The sequence below is a fragment of the Delphinapterus leucas genome, chromosome 16 (assembly GCF_059928025.1).
Source record: "Delphinapterus leucas isolate spDelLeu-1000000601 "Yukka" chromosome 16, BTC_Dleu_Yukka2, whole genome shotgun sequence".
NCBI classification, from domain to species: Eukaryota; Metazoa; Chordata; class Mammalia; order Artiodactyla; family Monodontidae; genus Delphinapterus; species Delphinapterus leucas.
This window is the reverse complement of record NC_143144.1, coordinates 55502274-55529374: the sequence shown is the minus strand read 5'-3', so window position 1 is coordinate 55529374 and position 27101 is coordinate 55502274. Positions and strand designations below refer to the sequence as shown.

The 27101-nt window shown below is 40.1% G+C and overlaps 1 protein-coding gene and 1 long non-coding RNA gene across 5 annotated transcripts in view; one reads left to right on the top strand and one right to left on the bottom strand.

The window, feature by feature from the left end:
* Positions 1-27101, bottom strand: part of ENTPD1 (ectonucleoside triphosphate diphosphohydrolase 1) — a 111651-nt gene that overhangs the window by 81093 nt on the left and 3457 nt on the right. Inside the window, exon 1 of one of the 4 annotated variants that reach the window (XM_022569237.3) lies at positions 3963-4069. The exons of 1 other annotated variant lie outside the window; for it this stretch is intronic. In XM_022569237.3, coding sequence (XP_022424945.2) covers positions 3963-3978 — 16 coding nt within the window. In that variant the 5' untranslated portion in view covers positions 3979-4069. Of the gene's footprint in view, positions 1-3596; positions 3723-3962; positions 4070-27101 lie in introns of those variants that run through there. 2 more of the 4 variants (XM_089897282.1, XM_022569239.2) reach the window with 2 other exon arrangements.
* LOC111172460 (uncharacterized) lies at positions 1269-27101 on the top strand. The gene is made up of 6 exons (XR_002643942.3): positions 1269-2862; positions 3485-3588; positions 5855-6009; positions 16253-16388; positions 17983-18129; positions 25169-27101. It is a non-coding gene; the product is annotated as an uncharacterized LOC111172460 (long non-coding RNA).

Below are 27101 nucleotides of genomic sequence, written 5' to 3'. Positions count from 1 at the left end.
TGCAATGACACTATGACATGGCTAGTCGAAGTGTGGCCTATGTAGGGGCAGCATTACTAACACCTGGGAGCTTGTTAGAAATGCACAATCTCAGACCCCACTCCAGAGCTGCGGGATCAGAATCTGCATTTTAACAAGATCCCCAATGATGCACATGCATATCGAAGTTTAAGAAATACTGCCTCAGAACACACACACACATTCACCAAGACAAAGGCAGTGCCTCTGCTCATCTGCACTTCCATCAAACCTCCAAGAGGTTTGATGATTCTTCACAAGGGCTGCCCTCAACTTTGGCCTCCCTCCAAACTTTTTCAGGGAATGGAGCTCACAAGGAACAGACCCGATGGGATGTGCCCCAGTCCTCACCTTCACTCTGCATAGGCAGGTGGAATTAAACATTAATGCCCTTCGGCACAACCACTGGTTATGGAGTGCAGAAGCAACCATAAAGACAACACAAGGGAGAAAATACTCTTAAAATACGGTTTGGCCAAGTAAAAGCAAGACCAATCACTGCCATTTGTAAAAAACTGTTTACCACATGTGCCCAATGACCATGCAAGACAATCATGATTAAAGAAATCATTTAATATGCACCTGTTGACTTTGTAAAGGTTTATTAGATTACAGGACTGGTAATCCCAAACTCATAATCAAGGCTAAACTTTCGACTTCTGCCTGCAAATCTCCAGGATGAACATGTAAATAGGTTCCCTACTTGGAACCTGGAAAAAAGTGAAAAAAGCTTTTTATTCTTAAATCTAGGCTGCAGTTTTGGTAAAAGAGAAAGGTCTTTAAGCACTGCTGGGATGTGGAAGGGCTTATTGTGGGCACCAGACTCTACTCATCTTTCTAGGTCCAACTGAAGCGTTCCACATCTTTGAGAAGTTTTCCCCCAAATCATCAATCCCTGTTCTGTTTCTCATGGGATTTTCCTTAAACTTCTATTATGGCTCTTAGGGAGGTAGGAGAACTTATCTATTAGGAACCCATGCTTTGCAGCCTAACTATATTGGTCTAAATTCCCCCCTTTGCCTATTACTATCTGGATGACGTTGGCCAAGTACCTTCCCTCCACAGCTGTAAGATGCAGAAATCTCTATCATAGGTTTTTTTGGGAAGATGACATGAGACAATGCCAGATGTATGTATAAAAATTACAGTGCCTTGCACATAATAAAAAACCAATGTTAGCTATGATTATTAGCACTTCACAGAGTCTGGCTTCAATTAGAGTTGGTTGTATATATGTCTGCCTCCCTCACTAGACTGTGAGCAAACTGTTTATATCCCACACATCTGGCACAGGGACTTACAAATGGAAGACACAATAATATTTGTCAAACGGGTTTGAAGGTACGCCAAGAAAAGGAAAGGGAGGGTGCTGAAACAAATTTAATGTACTTTATGATTTTATCCAGGGCCAACCTCTGTGGTGTTTGTTTTTCTTCTATTACCAGAGTATGTTGTCTCAGACTACGAGATTGGTCGCTATAAAATGGGGCTGGCGGGACACTATTTCTGGAACCAGATGTTCTGTTCAGAGATAGTGAAGTTGTGCTATGAGGCATCTGAAACCTCCAGTTTGGTTCTCAGCTGAAAGGGGACTGAGGGCTGAAGTTCAGCCAGAGCTGGACGGGCCAAATGGGGTGCCCTAGCATAGAGTCACATCAGCTCTGAAGGTCACCCACCTAGAAGAAATGCATTTCGTTTTTCAGTGTATTCACTTAGAGGGATGTCTTTACATATTGCACAAAAGAGCTGTTTGTACCAGCAGGACTCCACTGCAAACTCAAAGGTCCCCTTTTAAACCAGCCTACTGATGCTTGGATGAACATCAACTAAGATAATATTACTTAGCTTACTAAATATTTATTGAGTGCCCATTATGTGTTAAACACTGTGCTAGACACTGCAGATCCAAAGGTAAATAAAGAAATTATAGTCAGGGGAAGGTTGGGAAGCAATGCAGAAGGCAGGAGTGTGGACAAGTATGACAAGTGCCACCTTAGGTGTAAGTGGTGAGGTATTGCAGAAACATCCAATATAAGGCTACTGTAAGGCTTAAAGGAGGGACTAACAATCAAGATGAGGCTTGAAGGAGTGATTGCCACAGCTAACATTTATTGAGCACATATTATATACATCAGGCCCTGTTCTGAGAACCCTGCATGAATCCCTCATTTAGTCCTTACAACAACCCTGTGAGGTAGATAACATTATTCTCTTCATTTTACAGATGAGGAGACTGAGGCTCACAGGAAAGGGTGGAGCTGGGATTCAAACTCGAGCAGCTTGGTTCCAGACTAAAGGAGGAGGAGAGGACCAAATCAGCCTTCAAGGCAGAGGCAAGTGCCTTGAAACAATCTGGAAGGGAGGAAAGAAGTTCCCCAAGTCCCTTGAGGAACTGAAAGTGTCTGGGGGTGGGGACAGAAGTTCAGAGATGACTCAGCTCAATCTGCAGGTTAGAAGGTAAACCAGAGGCAGGGGATTTCTAGTCTGCTTTGGACTTTTGAAAACGAGCTGTGTGATTCCTGCCATCTAACCCCTCCTGGCTTCAGTCTCCCCCTTTTGCAAAAGTCAATAATAACAATACCTGGGCCCTACCACAGAGAACGGCCACAGGCACCAAATAGGAAAAATGCATGTAAACTGATAGCAAAGAACGAATTCCTTACCAGACTTGAGATTTCACCAGTATCATTTCCCCTGTAGCTTCAAAGATTTGCAAACCCAAATCAACAACGTCAAAGCAGTAACAAGAGACTCTGAAGTGGAGCAACAGGGTAGGGAAATAGACCCTCGGACCCTGCGTCTGTCGCCTGCATTCAAATTCACAACTTACTGTGTGATCCCAAGGTAAGCTACTCTCTCACTACCTCAACTCCATCATCTGGGAAATGGGGATGATAATGATAGCACTCACCTTATAAGTTGCTGTGAGGAATAAGTAACACATGTAATACGCTTAGAACAGCTCCCAGCACAGAGTAAAGACGAAAACGTTAACAGCTATCATTACTGTCATTATTAAGAACTCTACTGACTACTCATCCCATTCCTCCACGTTGTATGTGATAAAAACATGTGGGGATATTAGAGACTAGAGCTGATGAAGGTTTGCAACCCTACACAACCACAATGCTGCAGACATTCTTCCTGGCTCCCACGGGCTGGCAAGCAGCTGGCTCTCTGTCCTGGCAGAAAATGCCCAAAAGAGGTAAAGGACAGAGACCGCACACCATCTGTACAAACCAGGCTGCTCTCGCAGTTTTTAGACAAAATCTAAATATAGTCCGCCCGATAAGCCTTGCTTTTTAAAGATAAAACTGTTCTTCGTACCTATACCCCCTTCCCTCCCTCCCCACACCCATGCACACTCCCCCACACCTCCCAAGAAAAGTTTAGTCTTTTGCAAGACATACTCTCGGGTCCTGTTGTGACAGGCTCTTGCCACATTAACTTCTCTGTCTAATTCCAGGCAGAGAAGCCTTTGCTAATTTCACAACAGGAAAGCACACAGGAAATTCGAGAACAAGGCAAATCTACACACAGAGCCCAGCATCTTCAAGCAAACTCACTGAGGTACTGACCCGAAGCAAGACGACTCTGGACTGTAAATGAGGCAGCTGCCTCCTAAACTGCGAGAGGACGGAAGAAGTCTTTTGCCTCTAAAAAACCAGTCTGAATACCAATTGTTAATGAATATTCATGAGCTGCTCCAGCTTGCTCAGGAGCCACCCTTGACTCTAACCCCGGAGCTTGGCTTCCTAAAATGTTTCCCAAAGTTTTTTCTCTGCCTCCTCTCAGAAGGAGAGGGTGGGAAAGTGTATTTAGGGCTTTTTGCCTCTTGCTCTTTCAAGTACTTGCTTTTGGTCTGGGCTTTTGGTTTTCTTTTTTCCTTTTTTTTTTTTTTTGTTTGTTCTTAAGGATTCAGATCAAATCAATTTTGCTCTTACCCCTTCTATCTTCCATAATTGGCAGCTTTTGTTTTCTTCCTCTTTATTTTTCAGCCTCTGCTTGCTGTGGTCGGTCTCAGTGAGAGAGGTACTCAAGGAACAGAGATATAACAGACCCTCGGGCTCGTGGGAGGGGCTAAATTAGCCTGCCCCGTTTCGGAAGGAACCTCAAACCCTATGTCTTTTTCATTGAAAGGACAGAGTGGCCGAGAAGTCCAACAGCTCATTCCCCTAAAGCTTCCCCAGGTTGCAATTTTTTGTATCTTGAAACAATGTATGTTCAGATATCTCTCTTCAGCTCTTTCCCTCTCCCTTTGTTACAGAAATCCATTTTTCCCCTTGAAAAGTATATCTTGGCTGCAAGCAAAAAAAAAAAAAAAAAGCTACTTACTTTTTGCAATTTTGAACAAGATAACAAGAAACTTGTTACCTTTATTCTGCTCTGCAGTAGTTATTTCCACTATTTTATCTTCCAGGTCACTTATCTGTTCTTCTGCCTCAGTTATTCTGCTATTGATCCCTTCTAGAGTATTTTTAATTTCATTTATTGTGTTGTTCATCATTGCTTGTTTCCTCTTTAGTTCTTCTAGGTCCTTGTTAAATGTTTCTTGCATTTTCTCTATTCTATTTCCAAGATTTTGGATCATCTTTACTATCATTATTCTGAATTCTTTTTCAGGTAGACTGCCTATTTCCTCTTCATTTGTTAGGTCTGGTGGGTTTTTATTTTGCTCCTTCATCTGCTGTGTGTTTTTCTGTCTTCTCATTTTGCTTATCTTACTGTGTTTGAGGTATCCTTTTTGCAGTCTGCAGGTTCGTAGTTCCCGTTGTTTTTGGTGTCTGTCCCCAGTGGCTAAGGTTGGTTCAGTGGGTTGTGTAGGCTTCCTGGTGGAGGGGACTAGTGCCTGTGTTCTGGTGGATGAGGCTGGATCTTGTCTTTCTGGTGGGCAGGTCCACGTCTGGTGGTGTGTTTTGGGGTGTCTGTGGCCTTATTATGATTTTAGGCAGCCTCTCTGCTAATGGGTGGGGTTGTGTTCCTGTCTTGCTAGGGGTTTGGCATAGGGTGTCCAGCACTGTAGCTTGCTGGTCGTTGAGTGAAGCTGGGTGTTGGTGTTGAGATGGAGATCTCTGGGAGATTTTCGCCGTCTGATATTACGTGGAGCTGGGAGGTCTCTTGTGGACCAGTGTCCTGAAGTTGGCTCTCCCACCTCAGAGGCACAGCACTGACTCCTGGCTGTAGCACCAAGAGCCTTTCATCCACACGGTTGCAACCTTGCCCGCCGACCATGCTCACCCAGTGCGCCCGCAGAGTCTGGCGCTGGGTAGGGGGCGGGCTTCAGGGACCCTTCCTCGCTCCTGGCCTCTCTCCCGCGGTGTCCTCTCCGCTGCTGCTGCCACTCCCTCTTTCTCTGGGCTCCTGTTGCTCAGCGGGCGCCTGCCACTACCAGCCGCTGGCACCCAGCCCCAGCCAGCCAAGCCCGTGGAATTGGAAACCAGCAACAACGTAGATCTTTTAGGATGTGTTTGATCTTAAAGGACTACCTGCTAGTGTTGGGGGGTCTCCTGCAGAGGCGGGGGGTGGCTGTGGCTCACCGTGGGGACAAGGACACTGTCCAAGAAACTTGTTACCTTGATACCCACCGGAAAAACTGTGGGACCCAAGAACAGTTCTTCCAGCCCCATAAATCTGATCACTTCTGGTCCCCTAATGAGCAATCCCTTTTAGAGGCTCATTACACCAGAAGAGCAACGGGTCACCCTAGCAAAAGATGCTGTGGCGAGAGAAAGCATGGTATTGGTCAGAAGGCAGGGTGGGACGGCAGGGGAGGCTGCTCGCTGGGAACAGCTGTCTAGCTGTACTGATGCAAGTTGTCTACCTTTTCCAAACCTAGACCTCCTATCTCTGAAGTCTTATGAGCAAGAATTGCTACACCCAGGCTTTGCCAACATGACCCAAATGCAGATGAGAAACTGACCAAAACATTTTAAAACTGTGTATATGAAGTTATTCTGAAATCAGGACAACAGCCAAGCCTCAGAGAGGAAGGTAAGTTCCCAAGTCCCAGGGCTGCCTGTCTGGGCAGCTTCCCCCTCCACAAGGCTGTCACAAACCTTAGCATTTTAGATTTGAAAGAGACCTCGGACATCTAGTCTAAGCAAGGATAGAGGCGTGGAGATGTTAAGCTACAAGTTCATGTTCACATTGAGAGCAGGGAGCTGGTTGTTACCATGCTCTCCAGCACTTAATATAGTTCCTCCCACGGTGTAGGCTCTCAGTAAATTTTTGATAAATGGTTGAGTTAATAAACAGCAGCAAAGCAGAACATAAATCTGATTTCACTGATTGCTAGTTCATGCTCTTTCTACACTGTTTCTTCAGCATGAGAGGTGGTATCTAAAGCCAATTGTACCATAAGACATTTTTCTTCCAAATATACCATAAGCCATTAAATTTGTGACCAATAAAGATTGTTTTTGACTCTATATATAACATATATTCTCCATTATACTTTTAATCATACTTCAATAAAGGCAGGGGCTTTTTTTAGTTTAGGCATCTCTGCTATCTGCACAGTGCTCAGCAGCATAGTATGTGCTCAGTAAATGTTTGGTGCTGGACTGCCCTGGTGGTCCAGTGGTTAAGACTCTGCGCTTCCACTGCAGGGGGCATGGATTCGATCCCTGGTCAGGGAACTATGATCCCACAAGCTGCATGGTGCGGCCCCCAAAAATAAATAAATAAAAATTTTGGTGCTTTGATAAATCTGGGTCTGTACAATACTCTTTCTTCACCTTACTAAAGGTTTCAGATTTAGAGCATTTGCCATTTATAATAAAAACTAATTATACTAAATGAAAATCCAGTGGATGCCTTCTCCCGCGCCAGTTTAGACTCCATTTCTAATAATATTGGTTTGATATCTGTGCTATTGTGGTAAAAATTTTTTTACTCTTTTTTTATTTAATTAATTTTTATTGGAGTATAGTTGCTTTATCATATGTGTTTACAATATGTATTTTGTGTTAGTTTCTACTGTACAGCACAGTGAATCAGCTATATGTATACATATATCCCCTCTTTTTTGGATTTCCTTCCCATTTAGGTCACCACAGAGCAGTGAGTAGAGTTCCCTGAGCTATATAGTACATTCTCATTAGTTATCTATTTTATACATAGTATCAATAGTGTATATATGTCAGGACTTCCCAGGGGTAGAAGGTAATAATTTAGTGAAGACCTGGGGGAATGAGCTGTGTGGTTATTTATGTCCTTTTGATATTATTTAAATGGTTCTTACTCATGGTTGGTTTCAAGGCTAAAAGAAGACTGCAAAAGAATGGGGTTTTATCATTGATAGGGATGTCAGAGGCATGATAAATCATACTTCAAGAAACATGTTAAATGTTGTATGGCAATTAACAAATCTAATCTCAGGAATTCATAGATTTTTTTTTCCACCAGGAACACACCCAAACCCCATCTTCTTACACCTGCTATAAACTAAGATACTAAGTCAGTACTCGTGTATGAATATTCAACAAACAAAATTTGCCAGCACCTTTTGAAAATCATATCAAATTTTCTTGACACTATTTGACATTGTACTTTGACAATCTATCAGCACCACATGCACGTCTTATCAAAAAAATTGTTTAGATTAACTCAATCATATTTGTAGTTCTCTACCATCAGTAATAACCTCTGCCCCCACTCCACCTGCCTGCTTACAGGCATTTAGGGATGATAAAAACCCCTGTGAGGGATAGGAAATAGGACATGGGGTGGATATAAAAGTACTCAGAGTATTTAGAATGCACACTGGTTCAGAAAATGCCCCTTCCCTTCTTTTAGGAGAGGAGTAGGAAAGGCACTGCCTCTCGGAGCAGAGCCATGGTTCTCAACCCTACCTGCACATTATACATTATATGTAATCACTGCGGGTGCTTTAAAAGTGCTAATGCTCATCCCTACCCTCAGAAACTGGAATTTGGTCTGGGATTCAGATAAGGATTGCTCGTAAAAGGGCTCAGGTGATTTTAATGTGCTGCCAGGGTTTTAGAGTTAAGGAGATCTAGGTTTGAATCTTCACTGTGTAAAATTAGACAAGTTAGTGAGCCTCTCTGAACCTCAGTTTACCTGAGGAATAAAGATTTTTTTAAAAATCTACTTCATAGAGTCATTGTAGGGAAATAAATGTGTAAGAAATCCCAACAGATACCCTAGCACATAGTTGGCACTCAACAAGTTTGAGTTCCTTTCCTCTTCACTTATATGCTAGGTATATGGTTCAGATTAAATAAAACATTGTCTTCTCTTCTTGTGTCCCTTACTTTCTCCCCCTCCAATATCTTCCATTTATTTTTCAGACCTTCTCCCCCTCCCATATCTTCCATTTATTTTTCAGAAGTAACCCCAGGGCAACTGAAGGGAATGAGAACAGAAGTCCCTTCCCTCCAACAGCACATAGTACCTCTCCACCTCCCTTCCCCAAATTTAATGTGATCCTACATATTCAACAGCAACTGTGGGACTAGGGACATGCTGAGAGACGGGATTGGGGAGTGAAGTATGACCAAGGGTCACCCATGCCTTTGTTGTTCCAGGATAAGCAAGTGGCCTTGGTAGTCAGGAAGGAATGCCCTGAACTCTGAGTTAGGGGAAGCCCTTGAATGTTGCAGAATGGCCAGCTCTTCCAAAGTGGAAGTATGTGACCAAACAGTTGCACCATAAGAAGGCATGCTCAGAGCACATAGCACAGCAAAGTCAAGCACAGCAGACACTCAATAAGGAGTGTGCAGAATTGAAATAAAGGTCCTGAACTGCAGGTAAATGCCTAACCTGATCCCAGTACTTGATGAAGTCTGTGTTGTGTAAGCATTATCTTGGTTTACGTCAAGTATTTCACAACTGATTCATAACCACTCTTATCTGAGCTACAACTACTCCTTACTTCCCCCGCATTAGCTGAAATCTCTTGCATTTTCTGTTGAAACATCCCCTTTACCTCCTTCATCCTTCTACCCCCACTTCAAGTGCCCTGATTCCTCTAAATGTCTCAGAGATTTGCAGACATAATGAGTGAAGTGTCCCTTCATTAAAAAATGATAAAATTGTATTGCTACTCAAGAGGCAGGCCCCAAATCCAAGAGTTTCAGGTATAATAACTGATAACAGCTATAACATCTTTAAGGTCAAAGACATTCATTTCCAAAGAAACTACTCACAATCTATGAAAGTCCAATCGATTTATAAAAGCCCCAACTATTTAAAAATTTTTTTTAATTTTAACATATTTTTTAAATGTTAAATTTAAATAGAGATGGTAAACAGATCAGTGGCTGCCTGAGATTCACTGGGGTGGAGGGAGGTCTGAATAGGTGAAGCTCAGGGGACTTTTTAGAGTGTGAAACTATTGAGTATGATACTGCAATGCCAATGTAAATGTGACAATATTCATAACCTATAGAAATTTAAAGGACAAAAATGAACCTTAATGTATACAGTTTTAAAAAAAATCATCCATGGGGTTAAGGGATCCCTGAATGGAATGTTGATTGTGACAAAAGAATCCAACTGTATTACGAATGTATGAAAGAGCCTCACTGAAGGGAGTAGGGGAAAGGGTACTGACCTGAGTCACTTTGGAAATGAGTAAAGTTTGTAAGACTAAAGGCAAAAGGAACTATACAAAAACATATTACTCTATTTGATGAAGCTGTTTCCCATGGGGATACAGGTTCATAATTCTGAGACCACTACATATGTATGGAATTGAACAATTATGTAAATAGATGACAGTAGGAGTCAGGGTTCTCACTGTTGGAGCGGAAGGTTACAGACAGGCAAGGGTAAGTGGCTAATTATAACAATCTATCACACTAATTTAAGATGTTAACAGGGGAAACTGGGCAGGGAGTATAGGAGAACTTTCTGTACTATCTTTACAACTTTTTCTGTAAATCAAAAACTATTCTAAAATTAAAAGTATATTTTAAAAATTATGTTGCTAAGCATTGTATAGGTGTTTAAAGGCATCTGTTGTACCGAAACCCCTTGCTGAAGGACATCTTTACTAAAGTAACTGCTAAAAGGACACGGTTTTGCAAAAGCATTTGTTACACATGATTTCTTGTTCAAACAATTCATTGTCTCTACATCCAGCAAAGCAAAATTAACTCAGGCTGTGGGCCAAGACATGGAAACAGCCTTGTTATATAGACTCAGTGTGATACTGGTAGTACTCAAATCTTTTCATCCATGACACACAATATTCCCATTGGTCTAAAAGAAAAAAAGCCTCTAAGTTGATTCCCCACTGGCTCAAAAAGTTTCCAAATAAGTGTCTCTGGAGAGAAGTCATTAACTCTGGGGCCAAGTGAGGGCAGGAAGGAGAACGGACTGCTGGTTCCAGAACTTGAAAAAAATAATAATAAAGGAAGGGAAATGCCTACGCTTCTTCAGACGGCCACCGTCATAGGGGAACATTGCCAGAGAACTTAAAGTAGCTCCGAGAAGGCAAAAAGTTGGAGTTAAGAAAAATTCATCATATTTAACTGACCCTAAGTGCCTGACTGCATTTGCTAAGCAATCAAGATTACAAAGGGCATAAATCTCTGTCTTCTAATTTAGGACATTTCTGGTCCTAGGAGGCAGGGGAAATTCTTAAAGAACACATGGCTTCTAGAATCTTATGCTCAAGACCTTAACAGGGTGGCTCAAACACCCAGTTTTTGAAGACAATAATAGCCCGTAATACCAGGCCAGTCTGTAGCAAGAAGCTCCCATGTTGCTGTTAATGCTCTGCCTCTGCAGAGATCTGCCGGGGGTGACAAACCCTGGAGACAAGGCCAAAGTCAGGCACCCTGCACTCCCTTACATTAGGCCCTTCATCCATTCAGGACCATCAAAGCCTGAAGAAATAATAGAGTGGGAAACGATAATAGTGATTTTCTGGCTTTTGAGATTATTACTTAGCCTAGACAGTTATCCCAGCTCATCCTTCAAGGTCTAGTTCAAACCTTAAATCTTTAAAGCCTTCCAGCTCCTCCAAATTCTGAGAGCATAATTCTTCTCTCTAAGTGACAAATAGCTTGGCACTTACTTAATGCCTTGCATTGCTAGCTTCAAGTGTGATTTATCTCATATGCACAACATAGAGTCTGACTGGAAATTCTTTTTCTCTCCTCCCCATCCACATCTTCCATATTCCATAGCACCCAGTCCAGGGTTTTGCATATGTGCTTAAATTTTAGGGGGAAAAGTTAGCTAGAACCTTTTAATAGATGAACCATTCTCAAGTAAAACTCCTTCTCAGCATATGAATGGGTCACTCAAATCTCTCCCAACTCCGAAATTTTCTGATCTACTCCAAAGTACGTAACAATTCCTATTGTTTTTTAAAATTAATTACTCGGCATATGACAGGTAATCTTCCACTGCTGAATTGTAATCTTTAAAAGGTTTCAAAAGCCAACTGGGAGTCAAGAATTAAATTAAAATTCACCTGCATTAGGCATTGTTACAAACAGCTCATCTGAGTTGGTGATCAGATGAAAAGATACCTTCCACACAACACTAAGCATGCACGTGCACAAAGACAAACACAGCATAACTTACAGTTCTGCCTGGAAACAGACTGATTTCTTTTGACATTAATTGCAAGACACACACTTAATTTCAAAACATTAAAATCTGTTTTTATCACGTGTTTTAGAATTAAGGATATACAGACTACATATAGAAAATGTCTGTAAGCCTACCCACACAACCGTTCATCTTAATTTCCAGGAAAAATAGAAATTACATAGGGTTCCCTGCTCCAAAGCCTCTGCAATGGCAAAGAGAAAGCTGCCGGATGAGAAAGGTGTCTGTGGGAGGGACAGATGCGGGAACACAAGGATCTGCACTTTGTGTGTCAACAATGCCTTGCAGACAAGACAATGTTTTTTCTGCTGCCATAATCCAGAGGATGGACAACATGGATTTTACAGGACATACTCAAGCGTGACATGCAACTAGAGGAAAGTAGAAGGAATTACCAGGATATAATACTTCATTAAGGGCTTCCCTGGTGGCGCAGAGGTTGAGAGTCCGCCTGCTGATGCAGGGGACGCGGGTTCGTGCCCCGGTCCGGGAATATCCCACATGCCGCGGAGCGGCTAGGCCCATGAGCCATGGCCACTGAGCCTGCGCGTCCGGAGCCTGTGCTCCGCAACGGGAGAGGCCACAACAGTGAGAGGCCCGCGTACCGCAAAAAAAAAAACAAAAAAAAAAACTTCATTAATATTTGACTAATATATAAATATTTACCACATGTACAATTATGTTACTGTGCTTTGAAAAGGGAGTAAGTTAGAAGAGAATCAGTGAGGAAAAGAATACTTTCCCCTTCTCTGCTTAACTGCCCTCCAGTTCCTTCTTCTGCCTAGCCAGAAAAGCCCTGTGAAAAAGAGACTGCAGTGCTCCCAAACAGTATGCCATGATTTATTATAGCTGTGCTACATCCCTTAGCCTCCCATACAGCCAGCACTTGTCATATTCTGCTTTTGTTTGGGTTATTTATGCATGGAGCAGATTCAATCTTAAACCACCACATTTAGGTATCCAAGAAATTTTGCTATGTTTATTTTCTTTATATCAACTTAAACCCATCTCAGTTCCCTCTGAGCTGCCAAGAAAATCAATCACAATCATTACTGGAGTCCCCTCACCTCCCTGGTTTACACCATAATCTGGGAGAAGTGCATGTATCAGAAAATAGGGGAAGGACTCCTAATCCCTCATTTACTTTGATCCCTTTTGATATTCTCACTGCCCAACCTTGAAATGTGACAGGCTTTCTGTTCCAGTGCTGAATGGGGATGGAGGAGGACTGGAGAGGGAGCTTTGCCTCTGATGGAAGCGCTGGCCATCCTACTGACCAGGACACAACCACAGAACAGTCAAGGGTGCCCAGTACCCATGGCCCACCAACCTCCACCCCCTTCCCAGTGCTCCAGAATTTCCACTCTTCCCTGGCCCTCAAAGGTACCCCTTTATTTCTTCCTGAATACTCTATTGCTTCAGAGCACCTTGCGCAATTTCAATAACAAGCTAGGGTAGGATTTGAGACCCACAATAACTAACACCTTAACAAAGTATCCTGCCTCTTACACTGGAGTTACCATTCCTTCCCACCCCAAGTTTCCCTTCAGTCCTCACTACACTCTCCATCACTACTAGACTTGGAGTTCTGGAGGGAAAGGACAGTTTACTACTTATTTTATATCCTCTAAAATACCTAACATGGGGATTCTCAACCACTGCACACAAGAAGTCAAATCCCCCCTCCCCAGTAAAAATTTAGTCCCTCCAAATTTTTACTGATGTTTTAAAAAAACTTTTTGCTACAGTTGAGTATAAATATTGTCACAGCAATGCCTGAGGCATGAAATGAAGCACTCAGGCAGCTGAGTGTAAAGCAGCTTTGCTGTAACTAAGCAGTATGAGGTTAGCATATCACCAGATAGGGCTACAGAGGAATGACACGAGCTCTGCCTCCAAGAAGAGCACAGCCGGGCAAAACCAGCTCTTCTCCAACAGCAGCTATCCTGAAGAGCAACCCATAGATAACCCTGATACCTTTATTGACATTATGGTGGCGATTGCGTTATAATCATTGCTGGCCTGATTTGTGTTGCTGTCAACCATTTAATTATCCCACAGTATGTCTCCAAAAATTCTAAAATTTGAAGTGTTTCTCTGAAGAGACTGCTAGCTGTACACTCCTCTTATTCTCATTTTCTTCCGATCTAAAAGAATATCCATTGTTTAGCCACCCGGCATAAAGACTACATTGCCCAGCCTATTTTGCAGCTGTGTGTACAAGCGCAGTGAATCACTCTGGGGCTAGCAACAATGGGTATCCATGACTACACTTGACCTGAAGGGGCAGGGAGAGGAAGGAAGAGGTTCCTGGAACCCACAGAGTAAGCTGTGGCTACAGAAGACAGTCGTCTGACAAGAACTGTGGCTTCTGCATTGGGTTGGGGTCCCCCAGAAGTAATTCTCAAAGGTAGGATTTCAGCACAAGTAGTTTATTTAGAAGCAATTCCAAGAGGCACTGGAAGCGGGTGGGTAAGTGAGACAGGGGAGGGAAGGAGGCCAACAGTGTGCACTGATCAGCAGATCACCACTGAGTGCAAATGGGACTCAGTCTCGATAGGGACCTCTAGGAGATGGTGAAGAACAAGGCTCAGAGTTGTCCCAACCTGGGGGAGAGGACATGGGGGTGTTTACCCACCAATTCCCATACATCATTGGTTAAGGGCTGCTCCCTGGAGATATCAACTGTCCAGCACCTTTGCCCTGCCCTGCGCATGGGGTAGGCATGCTTCCATGGCCAGAAAAAGCCCTCAGGCAGAGAGTGGCGGGTGTTCACACAGGAAGCAGCCACCACCGTACATCAGGCATGGTGAGGGCTGAGGGTACCTGGGCAGGGGACCTATGGCGTCTGCTATACCTTCAGTTAAGGACTGTAGCCACTGCCACCGTGGCCCAGCAGGGAAGGAGCAGAGGAATAAATACCTGACCTCACTCTCTGCCCTCCCATCTCCTGCTGAACCTAATCAGAAGCCCCTTGATTCAGTTCACTCTGAACAACCTCCCATGGCACAGAGCAGGGTGGAAGAGGATGAACAGTGGACTGTGGAGCAAGCAGAGAATATCCAGCACATCTGCCTCCCACTGTCTCCAAATGTCTATATTTAAAATCTAGGACAGGGACTTCCCTGGTGGTCCAGTGGCAAAGACTCTGTGCTCCCAATGCAGGGGGCCGGGGTTCGATCCCTGGTCAGGGAACTAGATCCCACATGACACAACTAAGACACGGTGCAACCAAATAAATAAATATGTAAAATATTTTTTAAAAAAATAAAATAAAATCTAGGACAGCACTTTTTGACTATAGAAATATTGTGATACATTTATATCTTCGCTAAAACTAAAGAAACCTGTGACTGGGAAGGACCTTGGAAAACATCTCTGTGAGTCCAAGCAGTAGAGAGAGCACTAAGAAAATGAGAGGAGACTTAAGTTCTAGTTCTGGATCTAATAATTACAAATGATGCCACTTCGGGCAAGTCACTTAGTACTTCGGGCTGTTTCCTCATCCTTATAATAGGGCAAGGTCCTACTGACATAACAAAGATATTATGAAAATCAAAACAATATAAAATACCCTGTAATTAAAAGGGTTATACAGTGAGGTGTTAGTATACCCTCACTGTTCCAGACAGATGAGAAGTAATACCACTTTTAAACACATTTAGGAAGGAAATGCCACTATTTTGTTTAACTATGTTTTTTTCAATTTGGAAGATATTTACATATCTACCACCACAAAAAATTTTTAATGAGACAAGGCAAAAATAATTAACATGTATTTACTTACAATTATTTTCTGACCACTAATCCCCCACCAAAAAAATCTACATTCAATTAATTACATCAGTTTCTAATAAATAGGCATAGTCATTTTTCTCTAGTTATTTCCTTTTATTGTTGACAGTGTGCTTTACTCTTTTAACCACTTCTTCTTTTATCCTTATGTGTTCAACATTTCTGATGATCCAGTAATCATGCCCAAGATCACAATTCTACGTCTTTTCACTTCCCTTTTAATGTAGAAAATAAGGTTAATGATGGAGGCACCATCAGATTATAGTAAGAAATACCAGGTAGAACATCTTATAGGTGCAATCACCAATCCAAGGAATGAATAAAGTTACAATTATTGTTCCTAAATGGAGATGTCAGAGTTGCTGCCTTGTTACAAATCAGGAATCAAGATAACATTAACCCAGAGAAATTCATGAAACAAAATGCAGTGTTTCCTGTGGTGTTATCACACTGTTACTGCATTAAGATCCCAACCAGTGTAGTAACTCATTTGGCTGGCCTAAAGTTTTCACGAAGGAACTCTGGGGGAGGGGAGATTGTTTTTAAATGTACCACCACTAGGAAAATAAGCATTTGATAGTTCTTACCCATCTACAAGGTAGAGGAAGGTGGAGACAAAGTCATTAAGGAAACAAAATAAGACATTTCATAAGAATGAACAATTTTTTAAAAAGAGTGAATATAAAGATATCATTCTTTTTGCTGGCTCTATTGTTTCAAGTCTTTGTGGTGGGTGGGAACAGGAAGACTTTAAAGCAGAGGGAAGGAAAAGGCTTTGCCCTTTTCCTTAAAGCAAGTTAACTCTATTTTAATTAGCTTTCTGGCTGTTATCTCTTTGCTTCACATCAAGAACACTGCAATGCCCCATTATCACACCATCTTGAGGAAACAGATACTGCCCTCCTGAACTTTGGCAAGAAGCATAACAGACATAGCACCTCAGGACTGACCACTCCAGGAAAGTTTTTGCATAGACCCTCCTCCCAGTAAGTTAAAGGAAACTACTTAAAAAAAATTCTCTATGAAATGATAAGCCATTTTCCATGTAGGTAATTTTCATTGTCCATATTTACGTTTCTCTGAATATAATTGTTAGAAACTCCATTTAAAACGCTAGAATGTCTGATATGTGCTTAAAAAAAGAGGGGGGAGGGAGGGAAGAGGGAGGGAGAGAGAGATAATGGGGAAAATATTGGAGAAGAAAATTCAAGTAAGATGAAATATATTCAGTGGTTAGCTAGCCTTAATAAGCTATTATTTTTATATTCCTAAACTTGCTAAAGATTATTCCAATTTGTAATACCTAAAACAACAAACTTATATTAGGATTTAAAAAAAGGTTTTGATGGAAGGGATATTCAAATAATTTAATTTACAAAGAATGTTAAGTGAATACTCTGATATTTACACAACTTTCATTCCAAATGTGGAAACTCTATAGATTGGTTTGGGTTTCGGCATCAGACTGCTAGGAATAATCAAACAGATAGATATTATCTGGGTGTCATTTTTAGGGTGCTGTTAAGAGAGCCTCAATCAAAATTTAAATACCTCTACCACCTGCCTGCTGAGATTTTAGACCTCTGTTAACTGTGGACAAATTCACTCCACAATTAGTTGTAAATAGCCATGAGAAAAGTAACAATAGATGCCATTTCTAGGTTTAAAAAAGAAGAAAATGCATGTACTTAAATGAATTATAAATATTGATATTGATATGAATTGTAAATATTGATCTGACCAATAAATGGGAAAGAGGGGATAGAGAGATTATGCTCTCCCCAGAACATATTTTGAGTTCTTCTATGGCTGATTGACTAGTGAGAGAGTTCTTTCCCAATGAAATGGGTATTAATTAAAATAAATCTTTATGATTGTAAAGTATGAACTGCATACATATTATCTGCAGGAAATTCCTAGACAACTTCCAAACAGGAGGTAGAGATCTTGAGGTCATCTCTAGACTGAATTCTGACCACAGTACTCAGATACGGAGAAGAAATTCTAGAGAATAAATACAAATAGAGGCCTTACATTTTGGAGGTTGTCTAGGCTCACTGATACAAGAGTTTTGCTTGATTAAATGAGTCCGTTTTCCCCTCAAATAAGAAAATTCAATGTACCAAAGCTACAACTCACCTCTAAAGGTCAGCAAACCTTGTGAGTACCAAGTGTGATCACAACCCCTGATGTTAGAGCTCCATGTTATGGGACAAATGGGCATCCTATCAACTTCTGAACCTAAGCTGGGGCATAATTTACTGTGGAAACACTGTTGAAGGAACTTCATGTTCTTGGAAGCTCCCTGGATTATAGACTCTGAACTAGAGCTAGCAGTGAGTATGACTAGACAAAGTTTGAAAGATCATGCTCCCAGAGAAGTGGTAATGCCTTCAAACCCAGGCAAGGGGCCCCTGCCCTAGTCCTGCACCTTAGACGGACCCATAAACCACAAAACCATAAATGATGAATTTGGTAAAAATCACACTGGTACTTCTGTCACTCAGGACCCAGTGCTCAGTGATGACACTGGGCAATTCACAATCCAACACATCTGCTGCTGTGATTCACACCATCTAGGCACCAGAGAAACACTCTGCTACACTACCCTGTGTCCATGAAAGACAACTATGTTCAAATGAAGAATTGAGGACTGTGGCACTGCTGATATCAGAGACGGACAATGCTTCAGAGTATGAGGAGCATTTGAGTTGGAGAAATAATTAGGTAAGAAAAAAAATTAGCTCATCATATCTTTTCTCTCAAATATCATGACCACAATAGATTTTTGAATAGCAAACTATTTGTCATAGAGCAGAGTGTTCATTGTCTTGAACTCTCTACTTCCAATATTCACAATTTAGCACAGTTTTTACAACAGTTGCACATGGTATCTGAGGAAAAATTTACAATATTAAACAATTTAATAATATCTTAAATCTGTATATATGTAAGTCTAGGTAAAACATATATTAAACACAACACATATTCTTCACATTGATAGCTACAATTATGAATAGGTTTAGGTTTACAGAAAAAATTTATAATACTTAATTAAATTTCAAAAAGCAGTTAAAACTTTCAATTATATTTAACTAAATTTAACTTAAATTTTGATAGTCATTATTATTATGTTTTGCCTTTGAACTTAGCAGATAATATTGAATATATTCAAAGAAAAATAATTTCTTTTTTTTGGTTTTGTTTCGGTTTTTTATGTTTATTTTTTCTTATTAGTCATCCATTTTATACACATCAGTGTATACATGTCAATCCCAATCTCCCAATTCATCACACCACCACGACCACCCACCACTGCCTTCCCCGCTTGCTGTCCATACATTTTTTCTCTACTTCTGTGTCTCAATTTCTGCTCTGCAAACCGGTTCATCTGTACCATTTTCTAGGCTCCACATATATGCGTTAATATACGATACTTGTTTTTTTCCTTCTGACTTACTTCACTCTGTATGACAGTCTCTAGATGCATCCACGTCTCTACAAATGACCCAATTTAGTTCCATTTTATGGCTGAGTAATATTACATTGTATATATGTACCACATCTTCTTTATCCATTCGTCTGTCGATGGGCATTTAGGTTGCTTCCATGTCCTGGCTATTGTAAATAGTGCTGCAATGAACATTGGGGTGCATGTGTCTTTTTGAATTATGGTTTTCTCTAGGTATATGTCCAGTAGTGGGATTGCTGGGTCATATGGTAATTCTATTTTTAGTTCTTTAAGGAACCTCCATACTGTTCTCCATAGTGGCTGTATCAATTTACACCCTCCAGCATTTTCTCCACACCCTCTCCAGCATTTGTTGTTTGTAGATTTTCTGATGATGCCCATTCTAAATGGTGTGAGGTGATACCTCATTGTAGTTTTGATTTGCATTTCTCTAATAATTAGTGATGTTGAGCAGCTTTTCATGTGCTTCTGGGCCATCGGTATGTCTCCTTTGGAGAAATGTCTATTTAGGTCTTCTGCCCATTTTTGGATTGGGTTTTTTTTTTTTTTAATATTAAGCTGCATGAGCTGATTATATATTTTGGAGATTAATCCTTTGTCCAATGATTCTTTGAAAATATTTTCTCCCATTCTGAGGGTTGTCTTTTCATCTTGTTTATGGTTTCCTTTGCTGTGCAAAAGCTTTTAAGTTTCATTAGGTCCCATTTGTTTATTTTTGTTTTTATTTCCATTTCTCTAGGAGGTGGGTCAAAAAAGGATCTTGATGTGATTTATGTCATATAGTGTTCTGCCTATGTTTTCCTCTAAGAGTTTGATAGTGTCCGGCCATACTTACATTTAGGTCTTTAATTCATTTTGAGTTTATTTTTGTGTATGGTGTTAGGGAGTGTTCTAATTTCATTGTTTTACATGTAGCTGTCCAGTTTTCCCAGCACCACTTATTGAAGAGGCTGTCTTTTCTCCATTGTATATTCTTGCCTCCTTTATCAAAGATAAGGTGACCATATGTGCATGGATTTATCTCTGGGCTTTCTATCCTGTTCTATTGATCTATATTTCTGTTTTTGTGCCAGTACCATACTGTCTCAATTACTGTAGCTTTGTAGTATAGTCTGAAGTCAGGGAGCCCGAATCATCCAGCTCTGTTTTTCTTTCTCAAGATTGCTTTGGCTGTTCATGGTCTTTTGTGTTTCCATACAAATTGTGAAATTTTTTGTTCTAGTTCTGTGAAAAATGCCATTGGTAGTTTGATAGGGACTGCATTTTATCTGTAGATTGCTTTGGCTAGTATAGTCATTTTCGCAATGTTGATTCTTCCAATCTAAGACACAGTATATCTCTCCATCTGTTTGTATCATCTTTAATTTCTTTCATCAGTGTCTTATAGCTTTCTGCATACAGGTCTTTTGTCTCCCTAGGTAGGTTTATTCCTAGGTATTTTATTCTTTTTGTTGCAGTCGTAAAAAAGAATGTTTCCTTAATTTCCCTTTCAGATTTTTCATCATTAGTGTAAAGGAATGCAGGAGATTTCTGTGCATTAATTTTGTATCCGGCAACTTCACCAAATTCATGGATTAGCTCTAGTAGTTTTCTGGTGGCATCTTTAGGATTCTCTATGTATAGTATCATGCCATCTGCAAACAATGACAGTTTTACGTCTTCTTTTCCAATTTGTATTCCTTTTATTTCTTTTTCTTCTCTGATTGTCATGGCTAGGACTTCCAAAACTATGTTGAATAATAGTGGTGAGAGTGGACATCCTTGTCTTGTTCCTGATCTTAGTGGAAATACTTTCAGTTTTTCACCATTGAGAATGATGTTTGCTGTGGGTTTGTTGTATATGGCCTTTATTATGTTGAGATAGGTTCCCTCTATGCCCACTTTCTGGAGAGCTTTTATCATAAATGGGTGTTGAATTTTGTCAAAAGCTTTTTCTGCATCTATTGAGATGATCATATGGTTTTTATTCTTCAGTTTGTTAATATGGTGTATCACATTGACTGATTTGCATATATTGAAGAATCCTTGCTCCCCTGGGATAAATCCCACTTGATCATGGTGTATGATCCTTTTAATGTGTTGTTGGATTCTGTTTGCTAGTATTTTGTTGAGAATTTTTGCATCTATATTCAACAGTGATATTGGTCTGTAATTTTCTTTTTTTGTAGTATCTTTGTCTGGTTTTGGTATCAGGGTGATGGTGGCCTCATAGAATGAGTTTGGGAGTTTTCCTTCCTCCTGGAAGAGCTTGAGAAGGATGGGTGTTAGCTCTTCTCTAAATGTTTGATAGAATTCACCTGTGAAGCCATCTGGTCCTGAACTTTTGTTTGTTGGAAGATTTTTAAGCACAGTTTCAATTTCGTTACTTGTGACTGGTCTGTTCATATCTTCTACCTCTTCCTGGTTCAGTCTTGGAAGGTTATACCTTTCTATGAATTTGTCCATTTCTTCTAGGTTGTCCATTTTCTTGGCATAGAGTTGCTTGTAGTATTCTCTTGGGATGCTTTGTATTTCTGCGGTGTCTGTTGTAACTTCTCCATTTTCATTTCTAATTTTATTGATTTGAGTCCTCTCCCTCTTTTTCTTGATGAGTCTGGCTAATGGTTTATCAATTTTGTTTATCTTCTCAAAGAACCAGCTTTTAGTTTTATTGATCTTTGCTATTGCTTTCTTTGTTTCTATTTCATTTATTTCTGCTCTGATCTTTATGATTTCTTTCCTTCTGCTAACTTTTGGTTTTGTTTGTCCCTCTTTCTCTAGTTCCTTTAGGTGTAAGCTTAGATTGTTTATTTGAGATTTTTCTTGTTTCTTGAGGTAAACTTGTATAGCTATAAACTTCCCTCTTAGAACTGCTTTTGCTGCATCCCATAGGTTTTGGATCATCATGTTTTCATTGTCATTTGTCTCTAGGTATTTTTTGATTTTCTCTTTGATTTCTTCAGTGATCTCTTGGTTATTTAGTAATGTATTGTTTAGCCTCCATGTGTTTGTGTTTTTTATGTATTTTTCCCTGTAACTGATTTCTAATCTCATAGCATTGTGGTCAGAAAAGATGCTTGATGATTTCAATTTTCTTAAATTTACTGAGGCTTGATTTGTGACCCAAGGTGTGATCTATCCTGGAGAATGTTCCGTGCCCACTTGAGAAGAAAGTGTAATCTGCTGTTTTTGGATGGAATGTCCTATAAATATCAATCAGATCTATCTGGTCTATTGTGTCATTTAAAGCTTGTGTTTCCTTATTAATTTTCATTTTGGATGATCTGTCCATTGGTGTAAGTGAGGTGCTAAAGTCCCCCACTATTACTGTGTTACTGTCGATTTCCTCTTTTATAGCTGTTAGCAGTTACCTTATGTATTGAGGTGCTCCTATGTTGGGTGCATATATATTTATAATTGTTATATCTTCTCCTTGATCCCTTGATCACTACATAGTGTCCTTCCTTGTCTCTTGTAACATTCCTTATTTTAGAGTCTATTTTATCTGATATGAGTGTTGCTACTCCAGCTTTCTTTTGATTTCCATTTGCATGGAATATCTTTTTCCATCCCCTCACTTTCAGTCTGTATTTGTCCCTAGGCCTGAAGTGGGTCTCTTGTAGACAGCATATATATGGGTCTTGTTTTTTGTTTGTTTGTTTGTTAGTTTTGGGGGTTTTTTTGCAGTACATGGGCCTCTCACTGCTGTGGCCTCTCCTGTTGCAGAGCACAGGCTCTGGATGTGCAGGCTCAGCGGCCATGGCTCATGGGCCCAGCTGCTCCGCAGCATGTGGGATCCTCCCAGACCGGGGCACGAACCCATGTCCCCTGAATCGGCAGGTGGACCCTCCACCACTGCACCACTAGGGAAGCCCTGGGTCTTGTTTTTGTATCCATTCAGCAAGCCTGTGTCTTTTGGTTGGAGCATTTAATCCATTCACGTTTAAGGTAATCATCGATATGTATGTACCTATGACCATTTTCTTAATTGTTTTGGATTTGTTTTTGTAGGTCCTTTTCTAGAAGAAAAATAATTTCTTGAAGGCGTTGTTTGTAAACTTTTTTACATTTACTTTAATTAAAACTTTCTGTATAAAAGATATTCAAAGTTTGTATACATTTTGTGGCAGTTTAAAAAATTGGCTTCAATTTTTTTACACACCTCCCATAGAGAGGTCAGGGGGGTTGTCCATATAGTACTCTGAGTAGGCTTGAAACTTCTTCAGCCAATGAAGTAAAGTAGAAGTGACACTATATGGCTTTTAAGTCTATATCAAAAAGGCCATTCAGGTTCTGCCTTGTTCACTAGAACACTCACTCCTGAAGCCCTGAGCCACCATTTAAAAAGTCCAACTATCCTGAGGCTGCCATACTGTGAGGAAGCCTAAACCACAAAGAGAGACCACATAATAGGCATTCCAGTTAATAGGCCCAACTAAACCCAGTCTTCAGGTATTCCCAGCCCAGGCACCAGACATGTGAGTAGGAAACCTACAGATGACTCTGGACCCCAGCCAGTAAAGTCTCCCCCAGCTCTTCAAGTCTTGCCAGCAGAGACCTCAGACATCATGAACCAGAGATAAGCCATCTCTGCTGTACCCTGCCCAAATTCCTGACCCAGAGAATCCATAATGACAATAAAGTAGTTGTCACTTTATGCCACAAAATTTTGGTATGGTTTGTTATGCACAAATAGATAACTAGAATGCTTTGAATACAGTTACATTTTATTCTTTAACTTATATTACTGAAGATGATTATTAGTTAAACTAGTGATAGAAATTGTAAAAGTGGAGGGAAGGAAAAAAATGTTTAAGGGACAAAAGCAGAAAGAAGGACTTCCAGTTTTGGCAGCATAAGGGATTCAGCAACGCCTCTCTGTAATAAAACACATAAATGCTTCAAGGAGGAATGAATAGATATATTTTTCCATATTCTTGCTGGTTAAGTACAATTGAAAACTCTAGACACTGTATATAAAAAAATAAGAAGATTCTATAAGATGGAGAGAAAAAGGCAGATTGGCTAGTGACCTAGAGACCCTAGAAAAGACACAGTGATGAGTTCCCTAGGATTTATTTTTGCCTTATACATCCCAGATTTGGAGGAAGCTGGCTCTCACTCCCACCCAGCAGTAACAAGCAGTGTTGCTCCCTTGCGTATCAATGGGGACTGAGTGGGGAACCAGGACTTTCATTGCCACCTGGGAGTAATGGGGCAGCACATCCCTTCCACAGTAGTATCAGAGGAAGCTGGCTAAAAGAGAAGTAAATTAAGATACAGAGCCCCATAACATAATAACCAAAATGTCCAAGTTTTGACCAAAAATCCATCATACCTATAACCTAAGATCACAAACTGAATGACAAAAGATAATCAATAGACACCAACACAGAGATTCTAGTTTAACTCTAGTTTAAATTCTACCTTAGTTTCTAGTAAAAATTCTGATTTAAACATGCAAATATATTTAAAGTAATCATGTGAATCAGTCTTTGAGAGTTCTAATTATTATGAAAGTATGGGTAAGCTGCTAAAATATGTTACGATTTCCTTTACAAAATTATTTCTCTTACGTACGAAAGAAGTCCAGAGGTAGCAAGTCCTGTGCAGGCACAAAGTTTTTATGGGTGTCAGGGATCTGGGTTTCTTCCATTTTGCTGCTTAGCTTTACTTACATGTCTTCCCATGTTCCAAAATGACTGCTAAAGCTCCAGCCATTTCACTCAAAATTTAAGCAGCAGGATAGAGAAGGGAGGAAAAGGGGGAACAGCCTTCATTTCTCAAGAGATTTCCCTGAAGTCCCATCAGTTCATTAATGTATATCTCTTTGGTCAGAACTATATGCAAAACTCCAACTTGCTGCAATGTAGTCATCTTTCGGCTACATTGTGCTCAGTAGAAAATTGGGACTCTGTTTATTTGAGAGAAAGGAGAATGGGTATGCGGTTAGCAATTATCAGTCTACTCAAGATTCAGACTGGAGAAAAGGTGGGACTATAGACAGTCTCCAAAGGATGAAATGAGGAAGAAAAGTAAAAAAAGAAAAGAATGGAAAAGAAAAGGAATAGATACCCCTTCTGCATTAAGGAGAAGGATAACATCATAAGTGAGTTTCTATTTAGGAATGGTAGGCAGTGTCTAATTAGTATAATACTATTAATACTAACAGCTAAAGAAATTTTTTTAAGTGGTTTCAAAGTGAAAACATATTTCTTCCTTCTATAATGTATTCTTTGTTTATTAATCTCTTAATAAGCAAGGAAATTAATTCCTCCAGAGTTACTAAACTTTCGCTTTCTGTTAAACATATAGGCACCATTTATTTGACTGACTTGGATAAATGCTTGTGAACCACTGTTTAAATTACACAGTTATTGGACTTCCCTGGTGGCGCAGTGGTTAAGAATCCACCTGCCAATGCAGGGCACATGGGTTCAAGCCCTGGTCCGGGAAGATCCCACATGCCGCAGAGCAACTAAGCCCGTGTGCCACAACTACTGAGCCTGCACTCTAGAGCCCACGAGCCACAACTACTGAGCCCATGTGCCACAACTACTGAAGCCCACGTGCCTAGAGCCTGAGCTCCACAGCAAGAGAAGCCACCAAAATGAGAAGCCTGCGTACCACCATGAACAGTAGCCCCCACTCACCGCAACTAGAGAAAGCCTGCGTGCAGCAACGAAGACCCAATGCAGCCAAAAAAATAAAAGTTTTTAAAAAATAAATAAATTACATAGTTATTTTAATCATGGTTATTATAAAAATTAATGATGGTTAAAAATGCATTCTGGGGAGAGAGAGTGGGGGTGGGGTGGGAATGGTTATGAAAGAACAACAGGAAGGAACTTTGTGGTGATGGAACTGCTTTGAATCTTTACTGTGGTGGTGGATGCATGAAACCACATGTGATAAAACTGCATAGAACTTAATATATGCGCACGCACGTGTAAAAGTAAAACTGGGAAGATCTGAAGAAAATGGGTGGATTGTATGAATGCCAATATTCTGGTTGTGTGTACCATAGTTTTGCAAGTTGTTATCTTTAGGGGGTGCACAGTATCTCCTTGTATTATATCCTACAACTTCATGTGAATATACACTTATCACAAACTTTAAAATTTAATTTAAAAAATATCAGTTGATGAAAATGATTCAATGCATAGTCATTGCTTATTTTCTTAAGGAAAAAAAATTGAGAAGCTTGCCTTTTTATTCTCTTAATGGCATATTTTTATTAAGAGAAGTTCTCAACTTTAATGATAAACTATTTATCAATCTTTTAATGATCAGTGATTTTTCTGTACAGTTTAAGAAATATTCGCCTTCCCCAGATCATAAGGATGTTCTCTCATGTTATCTTCTAGTAGCTTTGTTGTTTTACCTAAGTCTACAATCTATGTGAAATTGATGTTTGGGTATACATAGCTAGGAGTCAAGACACACTGTGGTCTTATGAATATCCAATTGACCCAGCATAATTTATTGATAAGCTCACACTTCCTCACTGCACTGCAGTATCACTTTTGTCATAAGTCAAAAGACTATATGTGTGTCGGTTTGTTTCTGGCCTCTATTCTTTTCTATTGGTCTATTTGTCTATCTTAGAGCCAAAGCTGTACCATATTATCCTAATAATGAGTCTATCTCAATAATAAGAGGTGATATATGGTAGGTATAGGCCCTCCAACTTTGTTCTTCTTTGAGACTCTCTTGGCTATTCTTGGCCTTTTGCAATTACATATACAGTTTACCCTTGAACAACGAGGGAGTTGGGAGTGCCAACCCCTACCCAGTCGAAAATCCACAGATCATCTAGTAACTTAGTATTTACTATCGAAAAAAATCTACATGTAAGGGGACCCACACAGCTCAAAGCCATGTTATTCAATGGTCAACTGTAAATTTGAAATCAGCTTGTCAATTTTTACCACAAACTGTCAATTTTTATTGGGACTGCACTGAATCTATACATCAATTTGGAAGAAGTAATATGTTTTCATTAAAAGTCTTCCTAGCCTGAATTTGGTGCAGCCCTCCATTTATTTAGGTTTTCTTTAATTCTTCTCAGAAATAGTATATAGTTTGATATGAAGAGATCTTGCACTATTTTAGATTTATTCATAGGTATTTAATTTTTTATATTATTATAAATTTTATCACCTAAAATTTATTATTTTCTAATTTATTATTGCTATAATATAGGAATACAATTGAGTTTTATACACTGACCTTGTATTTATCCTTT